The sequence below is a fragment of the Typopeltis vanoorti genome, chromosome 26 (assembly GCF_054136105.1).
Source record: "Typopeltis vanoorti isolate ZY-2024b chromosome 26, IOZ_Tvanoo_1.0, whole genome shotgun sequence".
NCBI lineage: Eukaryota > Metazoa > Arthropoda > Arachnida > Uropygi > Thelyphonidae > Typopeltis > Typopeltis vanoorti.
In genome coordinates this window covers 20041960-20059713 of record NC_143574.1, presented here as the reverse complement: position 1 = coordinate 20059713, position 17754 = coordinate 20041960, and the positions used below count along the sequence as shown (strand labels likewise).

Here is a 17754-nt window from a genome sequence, read left to right as displayed (position 1 = left end):
CTATCTTCTTTTTTAATGCATATCTTACCCCTACAAACAGATGGAATCTTATCATACATCAGCAACATGGATTCTGTAGGTAAAATCCGGAAGTATATTACTCTCAGAAACATGGAACTTTGTGGTGATTCACATCAGATAGTTGAAATTCACTTACACATTACTGGCCTAGTTGACAAAATGATTAGCATATCTGCTTTCTAAACCAGCAGCTTATGGGTTTGAATCACATCGTGGATCTTTTGTCAGTATCATTCGGTAGATGTTTTGGATATCATTATCCAGTGTGAACCCTCCAACTTGCTTATTTCTAATAAGCAATTTGGAAGTTTCACACTGGATAATGACATCCACTTGTCTGGGCCTAAGGGAGACTAATATTGTTCCTTATTCTAACAGCCTTTTTTTGTGGGTGAAATTCACATTAAAAAGAAAAAAGTTAAAGAAACATACCTGTAGTGGAATTTGAACTGTGGCTATTGTTTGGAAAGCAGAAACACTATCCACTGAGCTGTTCATCTAAATTATATAATGATTTCTAATAAGCATTCATAGTGAAGAATTTATGGAGACAAACACATACATGTTGGAGTAATTATAATTATGAAAATTACTCTCAGGTCATCGATCATCAGGAAAACATACATATGCACAGGACACAAGCTACATGACTACATTTAAAGTAAGATAAATTTAAATGCTTTGTTAATCATTTACCCTAGCCTGTCCTCTGGAAAAAAAAATAAATAAATAAATAAATACATAAAAAAATTAATTAATTAACAAAATGAAATAAATTGTTTATATATATATCATTATAGAAAAAAATTTTTAAATAAAGTTTTAAATTGGAACCACATTAAGCACATCTCTACAGTCCTGTTATATTAAGATTTTCTTATGTTAGGGTTCTGCCATCATGTTCTGGATGCTAGATGGGTTGCAGATGGGTCTTCTAGATTCTTGGAATTACTAATCCATCATTCTTGTTTATATTTGGATGATGTTTGAGCATCTCACAAGCTTCCTTGAACTTTCTTTCAAACTAGGTTGTGGGACAGTGTAAGGACTTGGTGCCTTTCCAGTTGATTCTGTGAGATGTTTGAAGGTGCATGGTCTAACAGGCCTGTTTTACAATAGTGGAGGAATTTAATACAGTGTTTATGTTTCTCTTTTCTTATTGGTATGGTGTGCCCTGTTTCCCCTATGTAGGGGTCAGTACAAAAAATCAACAGGATAACCAAAATAGGGTAACCATTTTTCAGAATTCAAAACCAGTTTTGAATACTATAATGAACTTAATGAACTCATATAACAGGTTACACAATTTAACTATTTAGCTGTGATTTTTAGTGAAGATGACAAATCAAATATCATCATCATCATCAAATTCCTGCCATGTACCCTCAATGGGTATACAGTATATGATAGTACTACATGAAAAAAAAAATTACATCATTATTAATTTCCTATCTACAATTTTCCTCCAAATCAGTCTGTTACTTGTTAAGACTCCAACATTATCAGATCTTATATTTCTATCATCTAAAGCACTTTGTACCATATCAATCCACCTATATCTTGGTCTTCCTCTGGGTCGTTTTGCTGCCAACCTGGCAGAGAACAATTGTTTTGCTAATCTTTCCTCGCCCATTCTGTTTAAGTGACCGTACCACCTGAGATTAGCTCTGCTAACACATTCCTGGATGCTGACAATGTCAAGTTCTTTCCTAATATCCTCGTTTTTAATATGATATTGCCATTGATGCCATCTGTTCATGCCTATAATCTTTCTCAGGACTCTCATATCTGTGGTCTCTAGTCTTTGGTCAAGTGTTTTACTTCTGACCCAGCTCTCAGATCCATAAGTTAAAACTGGTTTGAACACTGTCTTGTATAGAGCTAATTTAGTGTTCCGACTAATTTCTCTCTTATTCCATATGAATTTATTCAATTGACTTCCCACCATACCAGCTTTGCTGATTCTGTTGTCTATTTCTATATTTAATTTACCATCTTCAGTAAAAATCGTGCCTAAATAGCTGAAATGTTTTACTTGTTCCACAGGTTCTCCATTCACAACACAGTTGACATTTTCAGTGATTCTGCCTATTTTCATTGTCATTAATTTTCATTAACTATTCAATTTAGTCAGAGAATCTTGAAGACTTGTAGCAGATTTATTTAGAAGTATAACATCATCCGCATAAAGCAAAGAACTGACATTAACATCTCCAATTTTGATATCATGTTTAATACCACTTTCCTTCATAATGTGATCCATATGAATAACAGAGGGGATAATGTATATCCTTGTCTCACACCAGATTTAACATTAAACCATCTTCCTGTACTTCCTTCAATTCTAACTGCTGACTTACAACTCAAATAAAGACTAAGTATTGCTTGATATAATATACCATTGACACCATATAACTGCAGCGTATTGAATAGCTTCTATCTTGGCACCTTGTCATATGCCTTTTCCAAATTGACAAAACTTAAATACAGATCTTTGTTATATTCCCATGCTTTCTCGACTGTTTGTCGTAAAGTGCAGATCTGATCCTGACAGCCTCTATTTGGCCTGAATCCAGCTTGTTCTTCCCCAAGCTTTTCTTCCACAATTCTTCTCAACCATTTCTCAAGTATACTATACCTGCATATATCTTACCAGGAACACTCAGTAGGGAAATACCTCTGTAATTCTCACATTCAGTTTTATTTCCCTTTTTATATATGGGTACTATGAGAGCTCTACTCCAATCATCAGGAATTCGTCCCTCTGTCCAGGCTTTTTGAACTATGCAGTGCAGCCACTGTAAGACTTTTATACCACCATACTTCAGCATTTCTGGTCGAATATCATCTACTCCTGCTGCCTTTCCACATTTCAAGCCTTTGATGGCTTTTTCTACTTCAATTATGGATATGTATTCCTGACTGCATGCCTGGTCAGTGTTTTTTACCACTGTGCTGTCATCACTGCTTGTTACATTTAGCAGTTTTTCAAAGTAATTACTCCATACTTGAAGGATATCTTTTTCTCTTGTTTTCATGTTACCTTTATCATCTCTAACTCCTCTTACAGCACTCTTTCCTCCATTCCTAAGCTTCTTCAACAACCTCCAGAATATTTTGCCACCTTCTTGATATTTATTTTCTATATTCTTGCCAAAGTCCTCTCATGACTTTTGTTTAGCCAGTTTTACACACTGTTTAGCTTTCTTACATTTGTCTCTGTATTCTGTAAGAGTAAAAGCTGACTTATTTGCCAGGAACTTTTGATATGCTTTCTTCTTTTCCTTCACCGCCTCTTTAACTTCCTGTGTCCACCAAGGAGTTCTGATTTTTCTATCCTTGCACACAACCTCACCACATGCCTCTCTGGCAGAATCAATCAATGTTTTCTTCAGAGTTTGCCACTGAATCTCCAAGGTTTGATTCCTGTTCTCAAACTCTTTCATTTTCTTTTCAATAATCTTTGTGTATTTTAGTCTACAGTTCACATCTGAGAGCTGCTCAACTTTTATTCGCTTTAGTACTTTCTTACATGTTATTCTTTTCAATATGAAATTTAATTTTATCCTGATCAAGACCAAATAGTGATCATTTCCAATTTCAAATCCTCTGTACACTCTGGTGTCCTGCACCAGGGAGAAAACATCACTATCAACAATAACATAGTCAATGAGACTTTTCTTATTCCTAGCCTCTTCTCTCCATGTGAATTTGTGCACATTTTTATGTTGGAACATGGTGTTAGTAATAACCAGTCCATGACCTGAGCAGAAATCCAACAGATATTTGCCATTATTATTAACTTTGCTCTTTTCTCCAAATTTTCCCAAAATATTTTTGTATGTCTCACAGTCATTTCCTACTCTGCTATTTAGATCCCCAATAAGGACCAACTTTTCCTTTTTCATTGTGTCAGTTGCTTTTTCTAAAGCATCAAAAAATTCCTCCACTTCTACCTTAGAACCTTTTGTGGGACCATAGGCACAAATAAGTCTCATTGTCCAGTTTCCCATTCTCATATTTGCCCACATTACTCTACTTGAGACTGACTGCCATTCAAGAAAATTAGCCTCGTATTTTGTGTTGAATACTATGGCTACTCCTTCTTTTCCTTGATTGTCATTGCCTGAATATAACATTTTGTATTTATTGCTCAGAAAGATCTCACCAGTTTTGATTTTTTTTGTTTCAGTCACCCCTATTATGTCGATCTGGTACTTATCTAATTCCTCAGCTAGCTCCATTTCTTTGCCATTCAGGCTTCTTACGTTGATAGTACCGATCTTTAACTCTGGTGATGTTGAGTTGGGGTTTGTTTTCAGATTTGTTCCAGTAGCTGACTTTTCGCTGTTCGCCCTCGTTACCTGGCGAAAACAACGGGGGCCTTGTTTATCCAGGCGACGCCCCAGCCGGCATGAAATTTTGTCATGTTGTACTATCATTTTTTATTTTGGTTTAACCAATAATAATACAATTTGGTCGGCTAAATCCCAAATTGCCAGCCCATCCTCGTTCATTCAGTATCAAAATAGATACCCAACAGGGTGCACCACGAGAAGGTGAGGATTGGACATTAGGTCAGAAGCCCTGGTCGGTTCTCCACATTCCTTTAAAGGCTATGTGGAGGTCTCCTCTCAGTTATACAGCTTTGACCCTTAAGCACCCCTTAAGGGTGCTTAAGGATCAAAGCATTAAATAGTATGTTATATTTTATAGGAAATTATATTTTTATTGCATGTTATACTCAAGCATATACAAACTAAACTTCATGCAAAATTGTGATACATCGTGATTTTATTTTTATTTGCATGCATGTTCCAGGTTTTGAATTTACAAAATAATAGACTAAAAATGCTACCACATTCCTTTAATAAACTCACAAGATTGGAAACTTTAAATCTGAAAGGTAAGCATGAATCTTTCATCTGGATTCTTTTATCTATTTTTTTTTACATATTTGTAAATATAGTTTTTAAGTGTTAATGTATCAAATCTTCAATAGTAATATTATATGGATCAGAGACATGGAAATTGACCAAAAAACAGGAAGCTAAATTAAACAGTTTTCTAACAGTATGTTTGCATATAACCTTAAAAATATTTTGGTCCCAATATATAACAGTCGATGAAATGTAAGTCTGCATTTTTTTTTTTAATTTCACCAGTGAAAAATAGATGGAAATAGATTGGACATGTACCAGAAGTGGATAGTAGAGAGAGAGAGATTCCAAGAATGGCTTTGATGTGGATTGTGGAAAGAGAAAGAAAAAGGTGAAGGCCTAAATTAACTTGACAGAGAATGACAGAAAAGGAAAGAAGAATGGCTTTTTGGGAGAGGTGGAGAGCAGCAGAATTATTGGCACTAGATAGAGGTATCTGGAAGAAATGGATCATGACTATGTGTAGCATGGGGTATAAAGAGGATATATAATTAACTAATGTATCACACACATCAAATAGTTATACAGAAAATAGGAAACAGTTTAAAAAAAAGTTAGAACTGAGTTGCTTTGTTCATGTGAAAAGTTTCTTCCTTGTATTAATTAGCATTTCACTTCACAAGGAATTATATTCTTAATTCTCTATTTTATCCCATATACATCTTATAATTCACTCCTAATCTGACATATGCAAACAGTAGTTTACAGATTATACAACTGTGTTAAAATAACTCTTTTTATTATCCCGACATTTCGATCTTCATATCAAGATTATCATCTGGAGCATACATAAATATACAAGACAAGCTGCATTACATTTCAAACCGTAAGCTAGAGAAACAATGATTTGGGGACAATAAATCATTGTTTTCTCTAGCTTACAATTTGAAATGTAACGCAGCTTGTCTTGTATATTTATGTAATGTATGCTCCAGATGATGATCTTGATATGAAGATCGAAACGTCGGGATAATAAAAAGAGTTATTTTAACACGGTTGTAGAATCCATAATTTCAAAAATGAATGCTGATCTCAGTGTAATACTAAAAGAAAGGAATAGTTTAGAGAAGAAGTTAGTTGATGACTATTTCTATTTTTTTTTATAAATACAAAGCATGTTCACAAGGATGTCCTCTAACTTGCATACTGAAATAGCTGTTTTCATCTTGAATATAGTTGAAGAAGTACAATGTCCACTGGCAACTTATTGTATTCATTATTATATGCAATGAGATAAACCCAGATCTCACATACTATTGCTCATTCCACTACTTCACTTCTATTAATGACCTCATGTTCTCTTTTTACCTACAATGAATTGAAAAATCTCTCTCGTACTACAACTCTTCACTCACTAACTTATGTATTTCCGTTTATCAAACTTCATCATTTCTTGAGTATTTTCAAGGGGTGGTATAGTATAAGAAGTTTACATTAGTAGTATCTTCCTATCAATAATTTTCTTCTAGTTCAGTCTGTTATTTGTTAGGTCTCCAATATTGTCAGATCTTGCACTTACTGCATCAGTCTACCTAGAATTTGGTCTTCATGTGACTTTTTCCTATCATCCAGGCCTGAAACACTTGTTTTGCTAACCAGTCCCATTCTGTTAAAGTAATCATGCATCCTATATTAGCCCTGCTCACACATTCTTGAATACTAACATTGCCAAGGTCATTTTTAATATCATTCTGCCATCGATGCCATCATTTCTTTTAATTTTTCTTTGAACTCTCATATCTGTTGGCTCCAGTCTTTGACCAAGTGTTTTATTTCTAACCCAGCTTTCAGATTCATAAGTTTTAAATCGCTTTGAACAGTGTCTTGTATACAGGGTCCAAGAACTGAACCCTGCGGCACGCTATTAGTCACAGGCCTTCTTTTGGACTCTACTTCTGAATAAACTACTCTCTGACATCTCTCAATCAGTCATTCTCCTATCTACCTCACTAATGATGTAGATAGGAGATCTATTTGAGATTTAGTTCCAATTTCAGTTATTTAGGAACTAAAAATTGTTCCTAAATAACTGAAATGTTTTACTTGATCTCCTCTTCCTTTGGTTTGAAAATGATTCTCATACCAAATTTGTTACAGTTATTCGTTTAAAGAGTCCTGAAAATTTGTACTGGATTTATTTACAAATACAACATTTTCATACATCATTTCTCCAATTTTAATATCAGGTTTAATGCCACTTTCCTTCATTATTATGTGATATATGTAGAATGATCACATTATAGGTTTAATGCATCTTTGTCTTATATTTGATTTTATGTGAAACCATTTTCTCTTACTTGAGTTCTCACAGCTGAATTAAAACTTAGGTGTAAACTATATTATGCAATATAATCTCCCATTTGCACTATATAATTGTAGTGTTTGATTAGCTGCTCTTTTGGTAACTTAACATGTCTTTTCCAGAACTTTTTTTTTTTTTTTTTTCAAAACTTCAGTATAGATCCTTGTAATATTTTCATGATTTCTTTTTTTCCATATTTTCCTATTTCATATGGTCCTTACAACCATTATTTGTCCTGAGCCTGGCTTATTCTTTCCTAAGTTTCTTTTTCATACTTCTTTGCAGCCTCAAATTTTCATACAGCAAGTCTGTTCAGTCTGAAATATGAAATTAAATGGCTTCTCCCAAAAAAATTACATAACATCTGTTAGATTCCTACATTCCAATCCAAAACAACAAAGACTCAATATGTCGAGTTCCACTTCCATATATTTCCATGATTTCAGAACCAATTTCAAGAATTCTGAAGAAATTTGATTTAACAGGCACTTATATCCCTATTAACAAAATATCCACCTATTTCCCCTCTTCTAAAGATAAACGCTCAACTATGTCTCTGCTTGGTGTATATCAAGTTCCTTGTAACTGCAATCTGTCGTACTTTGGACAAACAGGATGCTCTATAGAAAAAAAGAATACAAGAACATCAATCATACATTCTTCACAACAAATCCGATAAGTCTGAATTGGCACAGCACTGGATAGAGACAAGCCACAATATTCTCTGATCCAAGATCTGCCTTCTACACAGATGTCACTATAAATTCGAATGCCTATTCAAAGAGAGTGCTGAGACCTTTTGTATTGTATGTATGTATGTTTGTATTGTATTGTTTGTATTCCACCTTGTAAAAACTATTCCTATCAAGCCACTGAGGATAGTCTGTTAGTTTCAGACTGAAATATTCAGCAAACATTAAAATATTCTTGTGTTAACATGTTTATAATTTTTAATTTAATGTCACAAGTGTCTCACAAGAATAGAAGTCATTTTGTAGGGATTCTGTATCATTTGTCTCCTTTATCATTCTCTCTAATGTAATATCATCAGTAAAGAAGTGGATATCACTCTCCATACTATCCCATCATCAACAGTAGTCAAAGTACAGAACCCTGTGGTACAGCACTAGGCACCTTTCTTTCTGTAGCCTCAGCACCCTCCACACATCACTTTCTGATGCGTTCCAATTAGTCACTATCCTAACCATGTCACAAAATTCCAAAAGTATTGTGGTATATCCATTTCCCTTATCCAACTGTCCTGTTTTTCTGTTTTAAAACATGAGAAGATTGCAGCAAATCTGCCTTTAAGAATCCTATGCTGTCTCCTCTGTAGATGATCGTATTGCTGTCTACCCACCTTTGAATGTGATTCCTAACTGTCCTCTCCTGTAATTGAATGATCACACCAAATGTACTGACTGGTCTATAATTTGTTACATAGGTCCTAGCTTGACCCTTATATAATGAAATTTTTTTGTTCTCATTCCACACATCCAGAATCATGCATGTGCTAATACTCAAGTTGTTAAAACATGTTAGGGACATTGCTAACTCTCTTACACATTCCTTCACCACTCATACTGGTATCCCATATTTGTCACCTAAGTTATTACTACACTGTGTTTGTTTAGTAATAATACCTTGTAAGCCATTGAGAGAAATTTGAATCTCTTCCAATATGCTATTCTTTGTAGATGGTGTGAAGTTGGAAAAAACTATGAGAACCTTTTACAGCGAATCTTTTCGCTCCATGGAGTTGGATGATAATTATACATTATCACATACTTCAATTTCTATATTTCAAATTGCCAATGACTTTTTCTTACTTCAAATATTGAAGTAATTTCTTACTTCAAAAAAAGTGTAAGGTTTTGTAATTTGGAAGGTATGGATGATATATAGAATATACAGTTGGTTGGATATCTTGCAAGAAGTGGAGCAAATAAGGGATATGAGAGTGATGGCAGACAAGAACTTGAAATTTAGGAGTTGCTAAAATTGTGAGGACATCACAACAAATTATGACAGCTATGCAGACAACATTGATATGTAGCTGTTCTACAGATTATGTCACTTGAATTAAGCTGTGATTAGTCTTCTTATGGATTACTGCAAATAGATTTGCTCACTAGTTTTCAAGGGAATGAGAACATATTGGAAATAGTCTATCGAAGATTGAATTAGGTGTCATATAGTTTCAGAACTTTGGATATGAAGAAAGATTGAGGAAATATAATTTGGGGAGTCTTTTGGATTATGTTGAGATATGCTTGAAATATGAGTTGTGAAGGGGGGGGAGGTGTTACTAGATTGATGTGGAGGAAATTTTTTCATAAAATGAGAGCATTTTATGAAATATAAAATTTTATGAAAGAAGGGTGTGAGAATGGAAGTGAGAAGCAGATTTTTTTGCATAGAGTGGAGAGATATAGCAAAACCACCTACAATGAAATTTTTTTTTTTTTTTTTTTTGACTTCATGGAGTCTGATAATTATAAATTGTTATCAATTGCCACATTTCAGGTTTCTGATGGTTGTTTCTTACTTCAAACATTGAAATGTCCAATAGCGTTTCTCTTGAGAACTGCTACATGTCTGCTACAATCTTCTTTCCAAGTAATTGCTCCAGACATCCATAATATCCTTCTTTTCAGTTTTTATGTCAATGTAATCATTCATCCTATATTTTTTGGTATTCAGGTGTCAAGTTTATGTGCATGATGGAAGAAAATTTTAATAACAGCATAATTCTGGGAAGAGTTTTAATAACAGCATAAAGAAAGTTTTAATAACAGCATAATTCTGGGAAGAGTGATGATCATGGCTAAAAAATTTGTGGTAAACATTTTTGGCGTAGGAAAATTTGCCGTAAACATTTTCATCGTAAGAGATTTTCAGCACAAGACATTTTGCATTAACTTTTGTAAATAATCAATGGATGATAAAGGATATTATAAAATCATTAAAAAGGCAAATCTTTATTAAGATGAATGCCAGTGATGCATAACATAATGAAATCATTTAAAAATTAAAAGAGATTAAAATTAAAAAGAAATTAAAAGAGATGCTGCATAGATAATTAACTTTTTGCTGTGGATTGTAAATTCAACAAATCCATCAGTAACATTGCTCATTGGAAGAAATGCTAATACTGTGAAGCATTTAATTTTCCTGTTGAATTCAGCGTCTGTTTGATAGTGTAACTTCAAACCAATGGCAACAATTTTGCGATAAAGATTTTCTGCCATATGAAATAAACAACCTGTTATAGTTGTTGATGTAAATATAGTTGCTTTCTCGAAGTCAACCATTAATGTTTCAGGATTTAATGATCAACATAAGCCCTTTAAGGCACTGAATAATCTGCTGTAAATTAATTCTGATTTGCCAGGAAGCAAAGCAAAAAGCTGCCGTGGAATCCTTAGGGGTCTCATGCCAGTCCCAAACCTGGATAAATGAGGAGGGTTGGTCAGATAAGTGTCAGTGCTCTGACCATAAAGAAAAAACACGATTGTTATCTGATGTCTGTATGATCAACAGCTACAACATGCCAACATGGATGGCGCCCAGATCATTGAAGTCCGTGATATCAATCGATCGATTCCATATCATACTCATTACCTGGTGGTGATATCTGCTTCAATTCCTCAGTCAGTTTCCCGACATTATCTAAATCTATTTTTTTTTTCATATAACTCACTACAGTATCTTGTCCATTGCTGTACAGTTTCATCAATACTTTGCCTTTTTCATTTATTAATGAAAAAGGCAAAGTATTACCACCTTCTATTAATGGTTCTAATAATTTTATGTCTCCCTAGTTTTATGCTCTCCATAGTACTGTTCTCTAACTTTTAATAAGGGAATACCGTGAGTAGACATATAAATACAAAATTAATGATGGAAAAACTCACTTAAAAAGATTTTTAATAGTATAATTTTCACCTATGTTACAGGAATCTTAAGTACATTTTAAGCTCAAATTGAACAATAACTAACAATTCCAAAAGGTGCCACCTAAGGAGCTAGCATAAGATAACTGAAAAGGTCAATAAAATTTCCTAACAAAAAAAAAAAAAAAACTATATATACAATAAAAAGTTAGGAAAGATTAGCTGATTTGTAAAGTGCTTCTCCCATAAAGGGGATAAATGTAAACCATCGGATCTGTTTAAGTTAGGAGAGTGGAGTAAAGTTTCACATGTTTCTTTATAAAGCCATTCTATGAGAAACCAACTTTTCTGGACTCTTGTCTTTTTCCAATGAACTCTATACCTGGTTAAGATGGCATGTTCTGCAAGTCCAGACTGTTCAGGTTTAAGGTACTGAATATAAAACTGGTGTTCTTCTAGTCGAATAGAGGCAGATCTTCCTGTTTGTCTGAAATAAGAGAATTCACAAGAGCAAGGAATCTGGTAGACACCTGGATAATTAAGATGTGGAAGCTTGTCCTTGGGAGAAGTGAGAAAGTGGAGATTTTTCTGACTGGTCGAAAGGCAACAAAAATATTCAGTGGTTTTAAAACTTTTGCTATACATTCACTAATGCCGTGTACATAAGGGATAGGAATGCACGTTATTTCTTCTTTATTTGAAGAGGAAGATATATTAAAACTACTCAAAGCTCTTTTGATGAAGGAATTCTTGTATCCATTAGATAGAAAGGAAGAAGTAATATATTGCAATTCTTTCTGTAATAGATTGTCTGAAGAACAAAAGGAGTGGGCCCGATGAACCAGTTTTTTAATAGTTCCTGCCTTTTGACTGGGATGGTGATGAGATTCAGTATGGATATCATGGCCAGTATGAGTCTTCTTTCTATAGACTGAGAAATGTAGGTTACCATCTGGTTGGCAGAGAATTAGAAGATCTAAAAAGGCTAACTGCTTATTTGATTCTATTTCTAGGGTAAACTGGATTCTTGGATGAAGTGCATTTAACTTAGTGAGAAACTTGAAGTTCATCAGAAGAGCCATTCCAAATAGCAAAAATGTCATCCCCATATCTAAACCAATGAGTTGGTCTGGGAGAAATGTTGTCAAAGATACATTTTTCAAAATGTTCCATAAAGAAGTTGGAGATAGCAGGAGAAAGAGGATTGCCCATTGCTGTTCCTTCAATTTGTTGATACAACTTATTTTTAAAGGAAAAATAGCCAGAATGTATTAAAATTAATCAGATACTTTTACAATGTCTGAAGGAAATTCCTGTTGCAGTAATTCAATATCAGATAAAGGAACATTTGTAAATAAAGAAACAACATCTAAACTGATCATGATATCAGAAACGTCCAAATGAAGATCTGAAATTTTATTTTTGAAATCTAAAGTATTTTTTATATAAGTATCAGTTCTTCTAGTTGAGGAAGTGAGTAAATTTGATAGAAATTTTGTAAGTGGGACAACCTATACATCTACAACTGGCTTAAATGGAATGCCTGGTTTATGAACTTTCGGAAGACCATACAATCTAGGTGGATGACCGAAGAAGGCTAAGTTTTTTCTTTTGATCTTCATTCCAAGTCGATACATTATCTATAAGAGAATTAAGTCTATTCAATTGACTCCCAGTTGGATCTGATGTAAGAGGCATATAAGTTGAATAGTCACAAAGTAAGAGACATTTTTCTCTCATATTCCTTCCTATCTTGAATAACTACAGCCTTCCCTTTATCAGATTTTGTAATAATTAAATTATTGTTATTCTTCAGTGATTTCAATTCAGAGTAAGAAAGATTAGGACGAGGAGGCTTGGTATTAAAGAGAATTTTCGCACATTCAAAACGTAACCTGTTGGCTATTTTTTGGGATAAGGATCGAATACCTTTGTCTATGTTGTGAAAAAAATCCATAAGGGGAACCTTATTAGGAACAATGGCGAAATCATAACCTTTTGATAAAACAAAACGTTCACTGTCTGTTAGAGGACGTCCAGAAACATTGATAACTACTTTATCTGTATCAATAACATTATTACTGGGTCTAGGTAGGCTGACCAGAGATTCAGACTTGCTTTTTAACTTATCACGAGAATCATTAAAGACCTTTAGGTAAGAATTCAAAGATATACGTAATATAGTGTTAATAGTTTCAACCATTAAAACAGATTCTAGGGTGTTCTTGATGTCCATAATTTCTCTATTTAAGAGGGCTAGAGACTTTTTAGCTTCATGTAGCTGATAATTTAAAAGAGACTTACTAGCTTTTACATAGATCCAATGAGCTTTTGGGGACCTGAAAACTTCTTTTATTTTACAGCAGGCAGGAATAACCTGAGCCATCTTACATCGCTTTAGGAAAATTATTCTGTTAATGCATTTAGCCTTCTTTACCAAAACCGTATCTAGCAGATTGTTTGGAAATAGACTCTCTGTAAAGTCTTGCAATAACTTTTAATAAGGAAATACCGTGAGTAGACATATAAATAAATTAATGACAGTAAAACTCACGTGAAAAGATTTTTTAATAGTATAATTTTCGCTTGTGTGTCACAGGCATCTTCAGTACATTTTAAGCTCAAATTAAACAATAACTGACAATTCCAAAAAATCACCACCTAAGTATCTAGTGTAAGATATCTAAAAAGATCAATAAAATTTCCTAACAAAAAAAAAAAAAAAAAAAAAAAAACCTGGTGTTCTAGTCTATTCAACTAGAAGAACACCAGTTTTATTTTCAGTACCTTAAACCTGAACAGTCTGGACTTGCAGAACATGCCATCTTAACCAGACATAGAGTTCATTGGAAAAACGCAAGAGTCCTTCAGAAAAGTCAGTTCCTCATAGAACGGCTTTATAAAGAAACGTGAAACTTTACTTCACTCTCCTAACTTAAACAGATCCGATGGTTTATGTCTATCCTCTTTATGGGAGATAGTGCTTTACAAATCAACTAATCTTTCCTAACTTTTTATTGTATATATAGTTTTTTTTTTTTTTTGTTAGGAAATTTTATTGACCTTTTTAGTTATCTTACACTATCTCCTTAGGTGGCTCTTTTTGGAATTGTCAGTTATTGTTTAATTTGAGCTTAAAATGTACTGAAGATGCCTGTGACACAGACGAAAATTATACTATTAAAGAATCTTTTTACATGAGTTTTTCCATCATTAATTTTGTATTTAGTACTGTTCTATATTATTGCATTGGGCTTCTAACCATTTCATCTTATCCATTCTGACTGCTTTTTTCATCTCATCGCTTTCTTCTATGTTGCTCCTCTATTTGTTCTGATGTATCGCTTCTTATCTTCAACATTCTTTTCTCCTCTACTGTTTAGTGTTTCTTGTCTAATCCAATACTTCTTGATCTTCTCTTCTTCTGGTACTGTTTCTTCAACTGCATCTTCTATCGCCTTCATTACTCCTTTCACTCTTAGATTTGAATTTTTTTCTTTGTCCACACTTTTAAGTTTCTCCTCTAACACTGTTCTGTATCCTCTTCCTATTTCTGCTTCACTTATTCTTGCTGTATCTCTTCATTTTTAATGATGGGGTTTATATTTTCTTTTTAATTTCAACTTGAGTTTGCAATCACTGAACTATGATCTGAGATATCTGCTCCTTGAAAAGTTCGACACTGCTGTACTGATGTTATCCATTTTCTTTTAATCTTAATCCTATCAATAATGTTCTTGGTTTTCCCATCATTTGATTGCCACGTCCATTTTCTACATTCCTTTTGCTGGAATCTTGTGTTACAGATCATCATCTCGTGATCCACAGCAAATTCTAACATTTTTTCACTCGTTCATTTCTTTCTCTGAAACCATATTTTCCCATGACTCTTTCCCAACCATCATTATTTACATATTCCGACTTTGGCATTCCAGTCTCCTTCAATAATTAGTATATCTTGCTTTGGTATTGTTTCTGTTGTCTCTGTCAGATCTTTGTAAAATAAGTCATTATCCTCACCTGTGCTGTCAGATGTGGGTGCATATATCTGGACTATTGATGTGTTCAATGGTTTGCTTGAAATCTTGCTGCTATGATTCGTTCATTGACTGGTTTGTAGCCTAACTGCCTCTCTGGCTCCTTTGTTAAGAAGGAAGCCAACTCCTGCTTTGTGCTTTGTTTCATGCCCTGACCATATGACTTTGCATTCATTTATCTCTCCTGATGATGTCCATTGCATCTCCGGCAGTCCTAGTATATCACACTGATATCTCTTAATTTCCTCACAAAGTAATTCTAGTTTTCCTGACATTCAAAGTGTCCATACATTCCATGTTCCTGCTGATAATAGTTCCGTTAGTTTCTGTTTCTTTTCGGTATCCCACTTTTCAATCCAATCCTGATTGCTCGATTGGTATCACGGCCCTTGTTGATCTGGGCGACGTCCAAGCCAGCATGTTGTAGCTGTTGATCATATAGGCATCAGATAACAGTCGTGTTTTTTCTTTACAGGCAGAGCATCGACATTCATCTGATCAATCCTCTTCATTTATCCAGGCTTGGGACTGACATGAGACCCCTAAGGATTCCATGGCGGTTTTTGCTTTGCTTCCTGGCAAATCAGAATTAATTTACAGCATATTATCCAGTGCCTTAAAGGACTTATGTTCATCATTAGATCCTGAAACATTAATGGTTGACTTCAAGAAAGCAACTATCAGTGCTTTTTCTAACATATTTACATCAACAACTATAATAGATTGTTTATTTCATATGGCACAAAATCTTTATCGCTAAATTGTTGCCATTGGTTTGAAGTTACACTATCAAACAGATGCTGAATTCAACAGGAAAATTAAATGCTTCACAGCATTAGTATTTCTTCCAATGAGCAATGTTACTGATGGATTTGTTGAATTTACGATCCGCAGCAAAAAGTTAATTATTTATGCAGCATCTCTTTTACTTTCCACAATCTTTAAATGATTTCATTATGTTATGCATCACTGGCATTCATCTTAATAAAGATTTGCCTTTTTAATGATTTTATAACATCCTTTATCATCCATTGATTATTTATAATCAATGTTAAAAAATTAATGCAAAATGTCTTATGCTGAAAATGTTTTACGGCGTGTAAATGTTTTCGGTGAATTTTCCTAGAACCGGTGATGATGTGATCTATCATTGATGTACTTATCATTAGGAATTGGTTTTCTGTAAACACAGAACTGTAGAACTATAAACAGACAACTGGCATCAGGTTGTTATAAAATGAGGACATCCAGAAATGGGAGACACTTGTTTTCTTCTACTTCAAGGATATTTTAATTCTTAGTGTACCAAATTAATTTTCGCTGGAAATTCATGAAGCTCTCACAACAGTTTCAAATAGCAAATCAAAGACTTTGGAGAAAAATTATTAATCATCTTTTGTTCAGAATTTTGTACACATAATAGATGGCAAGAGCTGGAGAAATAGGAGAACACATAGCAGTTCTTTCTATCTGTTTATAAAGTTTGTTTTGACAAGAAAAATGACTGTTGTTTATGACAAAATCTAATAATCTTATAACAAGAGGAAAGTCATTACTTATTAATTCGTAGTCTGTCAACAACGATGTTTCTGAAGAGTGAAACCACATCAAAACTAATTAAAAGATCTGAGACTTTATTCTTGAAATCCTCAGAATTTTTAATAAAGGAGGAATTCCCAGTACAAGAGGAGAGAAACTTAGACAAATGCTTCATGAGTTTGTAATTCAGCAACCTATAAAATTTACAGTCACTCTTAAAAGAACATTTTCTTTATGAATCTTAGGAAGGCCATAAAGGCAGGGAGCTCTATCTTAGTGAACTCTTGATTTTTTAAGTGTCTTCATTCCACGATTGAACTTCATCCAAAACATAGTTTGTTGAATTGGATGGCTGCAGATGTCTATAAATGAACAATCCTGAAGTAGAAGATAAGGCGTCTAAAATAGTTATTTTTATCATGGACAATAATTGCACGTTTTTTTCTCATTGAGAGGTCTGACTGAATGTGAGATCTTGAAACAAAAGATGGAGATCTTGAAATAGAAGAGTTTTTTTTTTTTACATGACAAGAAGGAAGAGTACAAGGGCTGGAGACAGCTCTTGTACTGTGTGATAAGCAACTATATGAGGACTAGATTTTTGGCTTGAAGAATGGTGAACAGGTGTGGATTGCCTGAGCCAGCGGTGAGTATTTTGTTAGTTAAAAAGTTGCAGGACAGTTATGATAGATATTATAATAGTAGTTAGTTTTGGTCCTTCCACTATAATAGTGTAAAGACCAATTCAATATAAGTCTTTTTACTTCACAAAAGTTAGTAGAATGGTTCAAGCATAGATAAATTTTATTTTTTATAATATTTTGAAACATTGTATGTATTTCACAAAATTTATTTATTAGTGAAACTGAGTCTAAGTGCATGCATAATAATTATCGAGGTTGTTAGTAGGTATTGTAGTGAATTTTGAGTAATATAGTTACTTTTTGATTAAGGTAAAATGGTATTAGAACTAAAACAACCAAACATGCATTGCAAAAATCTAACATGGTGAGCACTGT

At 33.7% G+C, this 17754-nt stretch overlaps 1 protein-coding gene across 5 annotated transcripts in view; it reads left to right on the top strand.

Annotated features, from left to right (window-relative positions):
* Nucleotides 1–17754, top strand: part of LOC150092386 (E3 ubiquitin-protein ligase LRSAM1-like) — a 414983-nt gene that overhangs the window by 121538 nt on the left and 275691 nt on the right. For all 5 annotated transcript variants that reach the window (XM_090415009.1, XM_090415005.1, XM_090415008.1 and 2 more), the window contains exon 7: nucleotides 4843–4927. In XM_090415009.1, the coding sequence (XP_090271135.1) occupies nucleotides 4843–4927 (85 nt within the window). The remainder of the gene's footprint in view (nucleotides 1–4842; nucleotides 4928–17754) is intronic.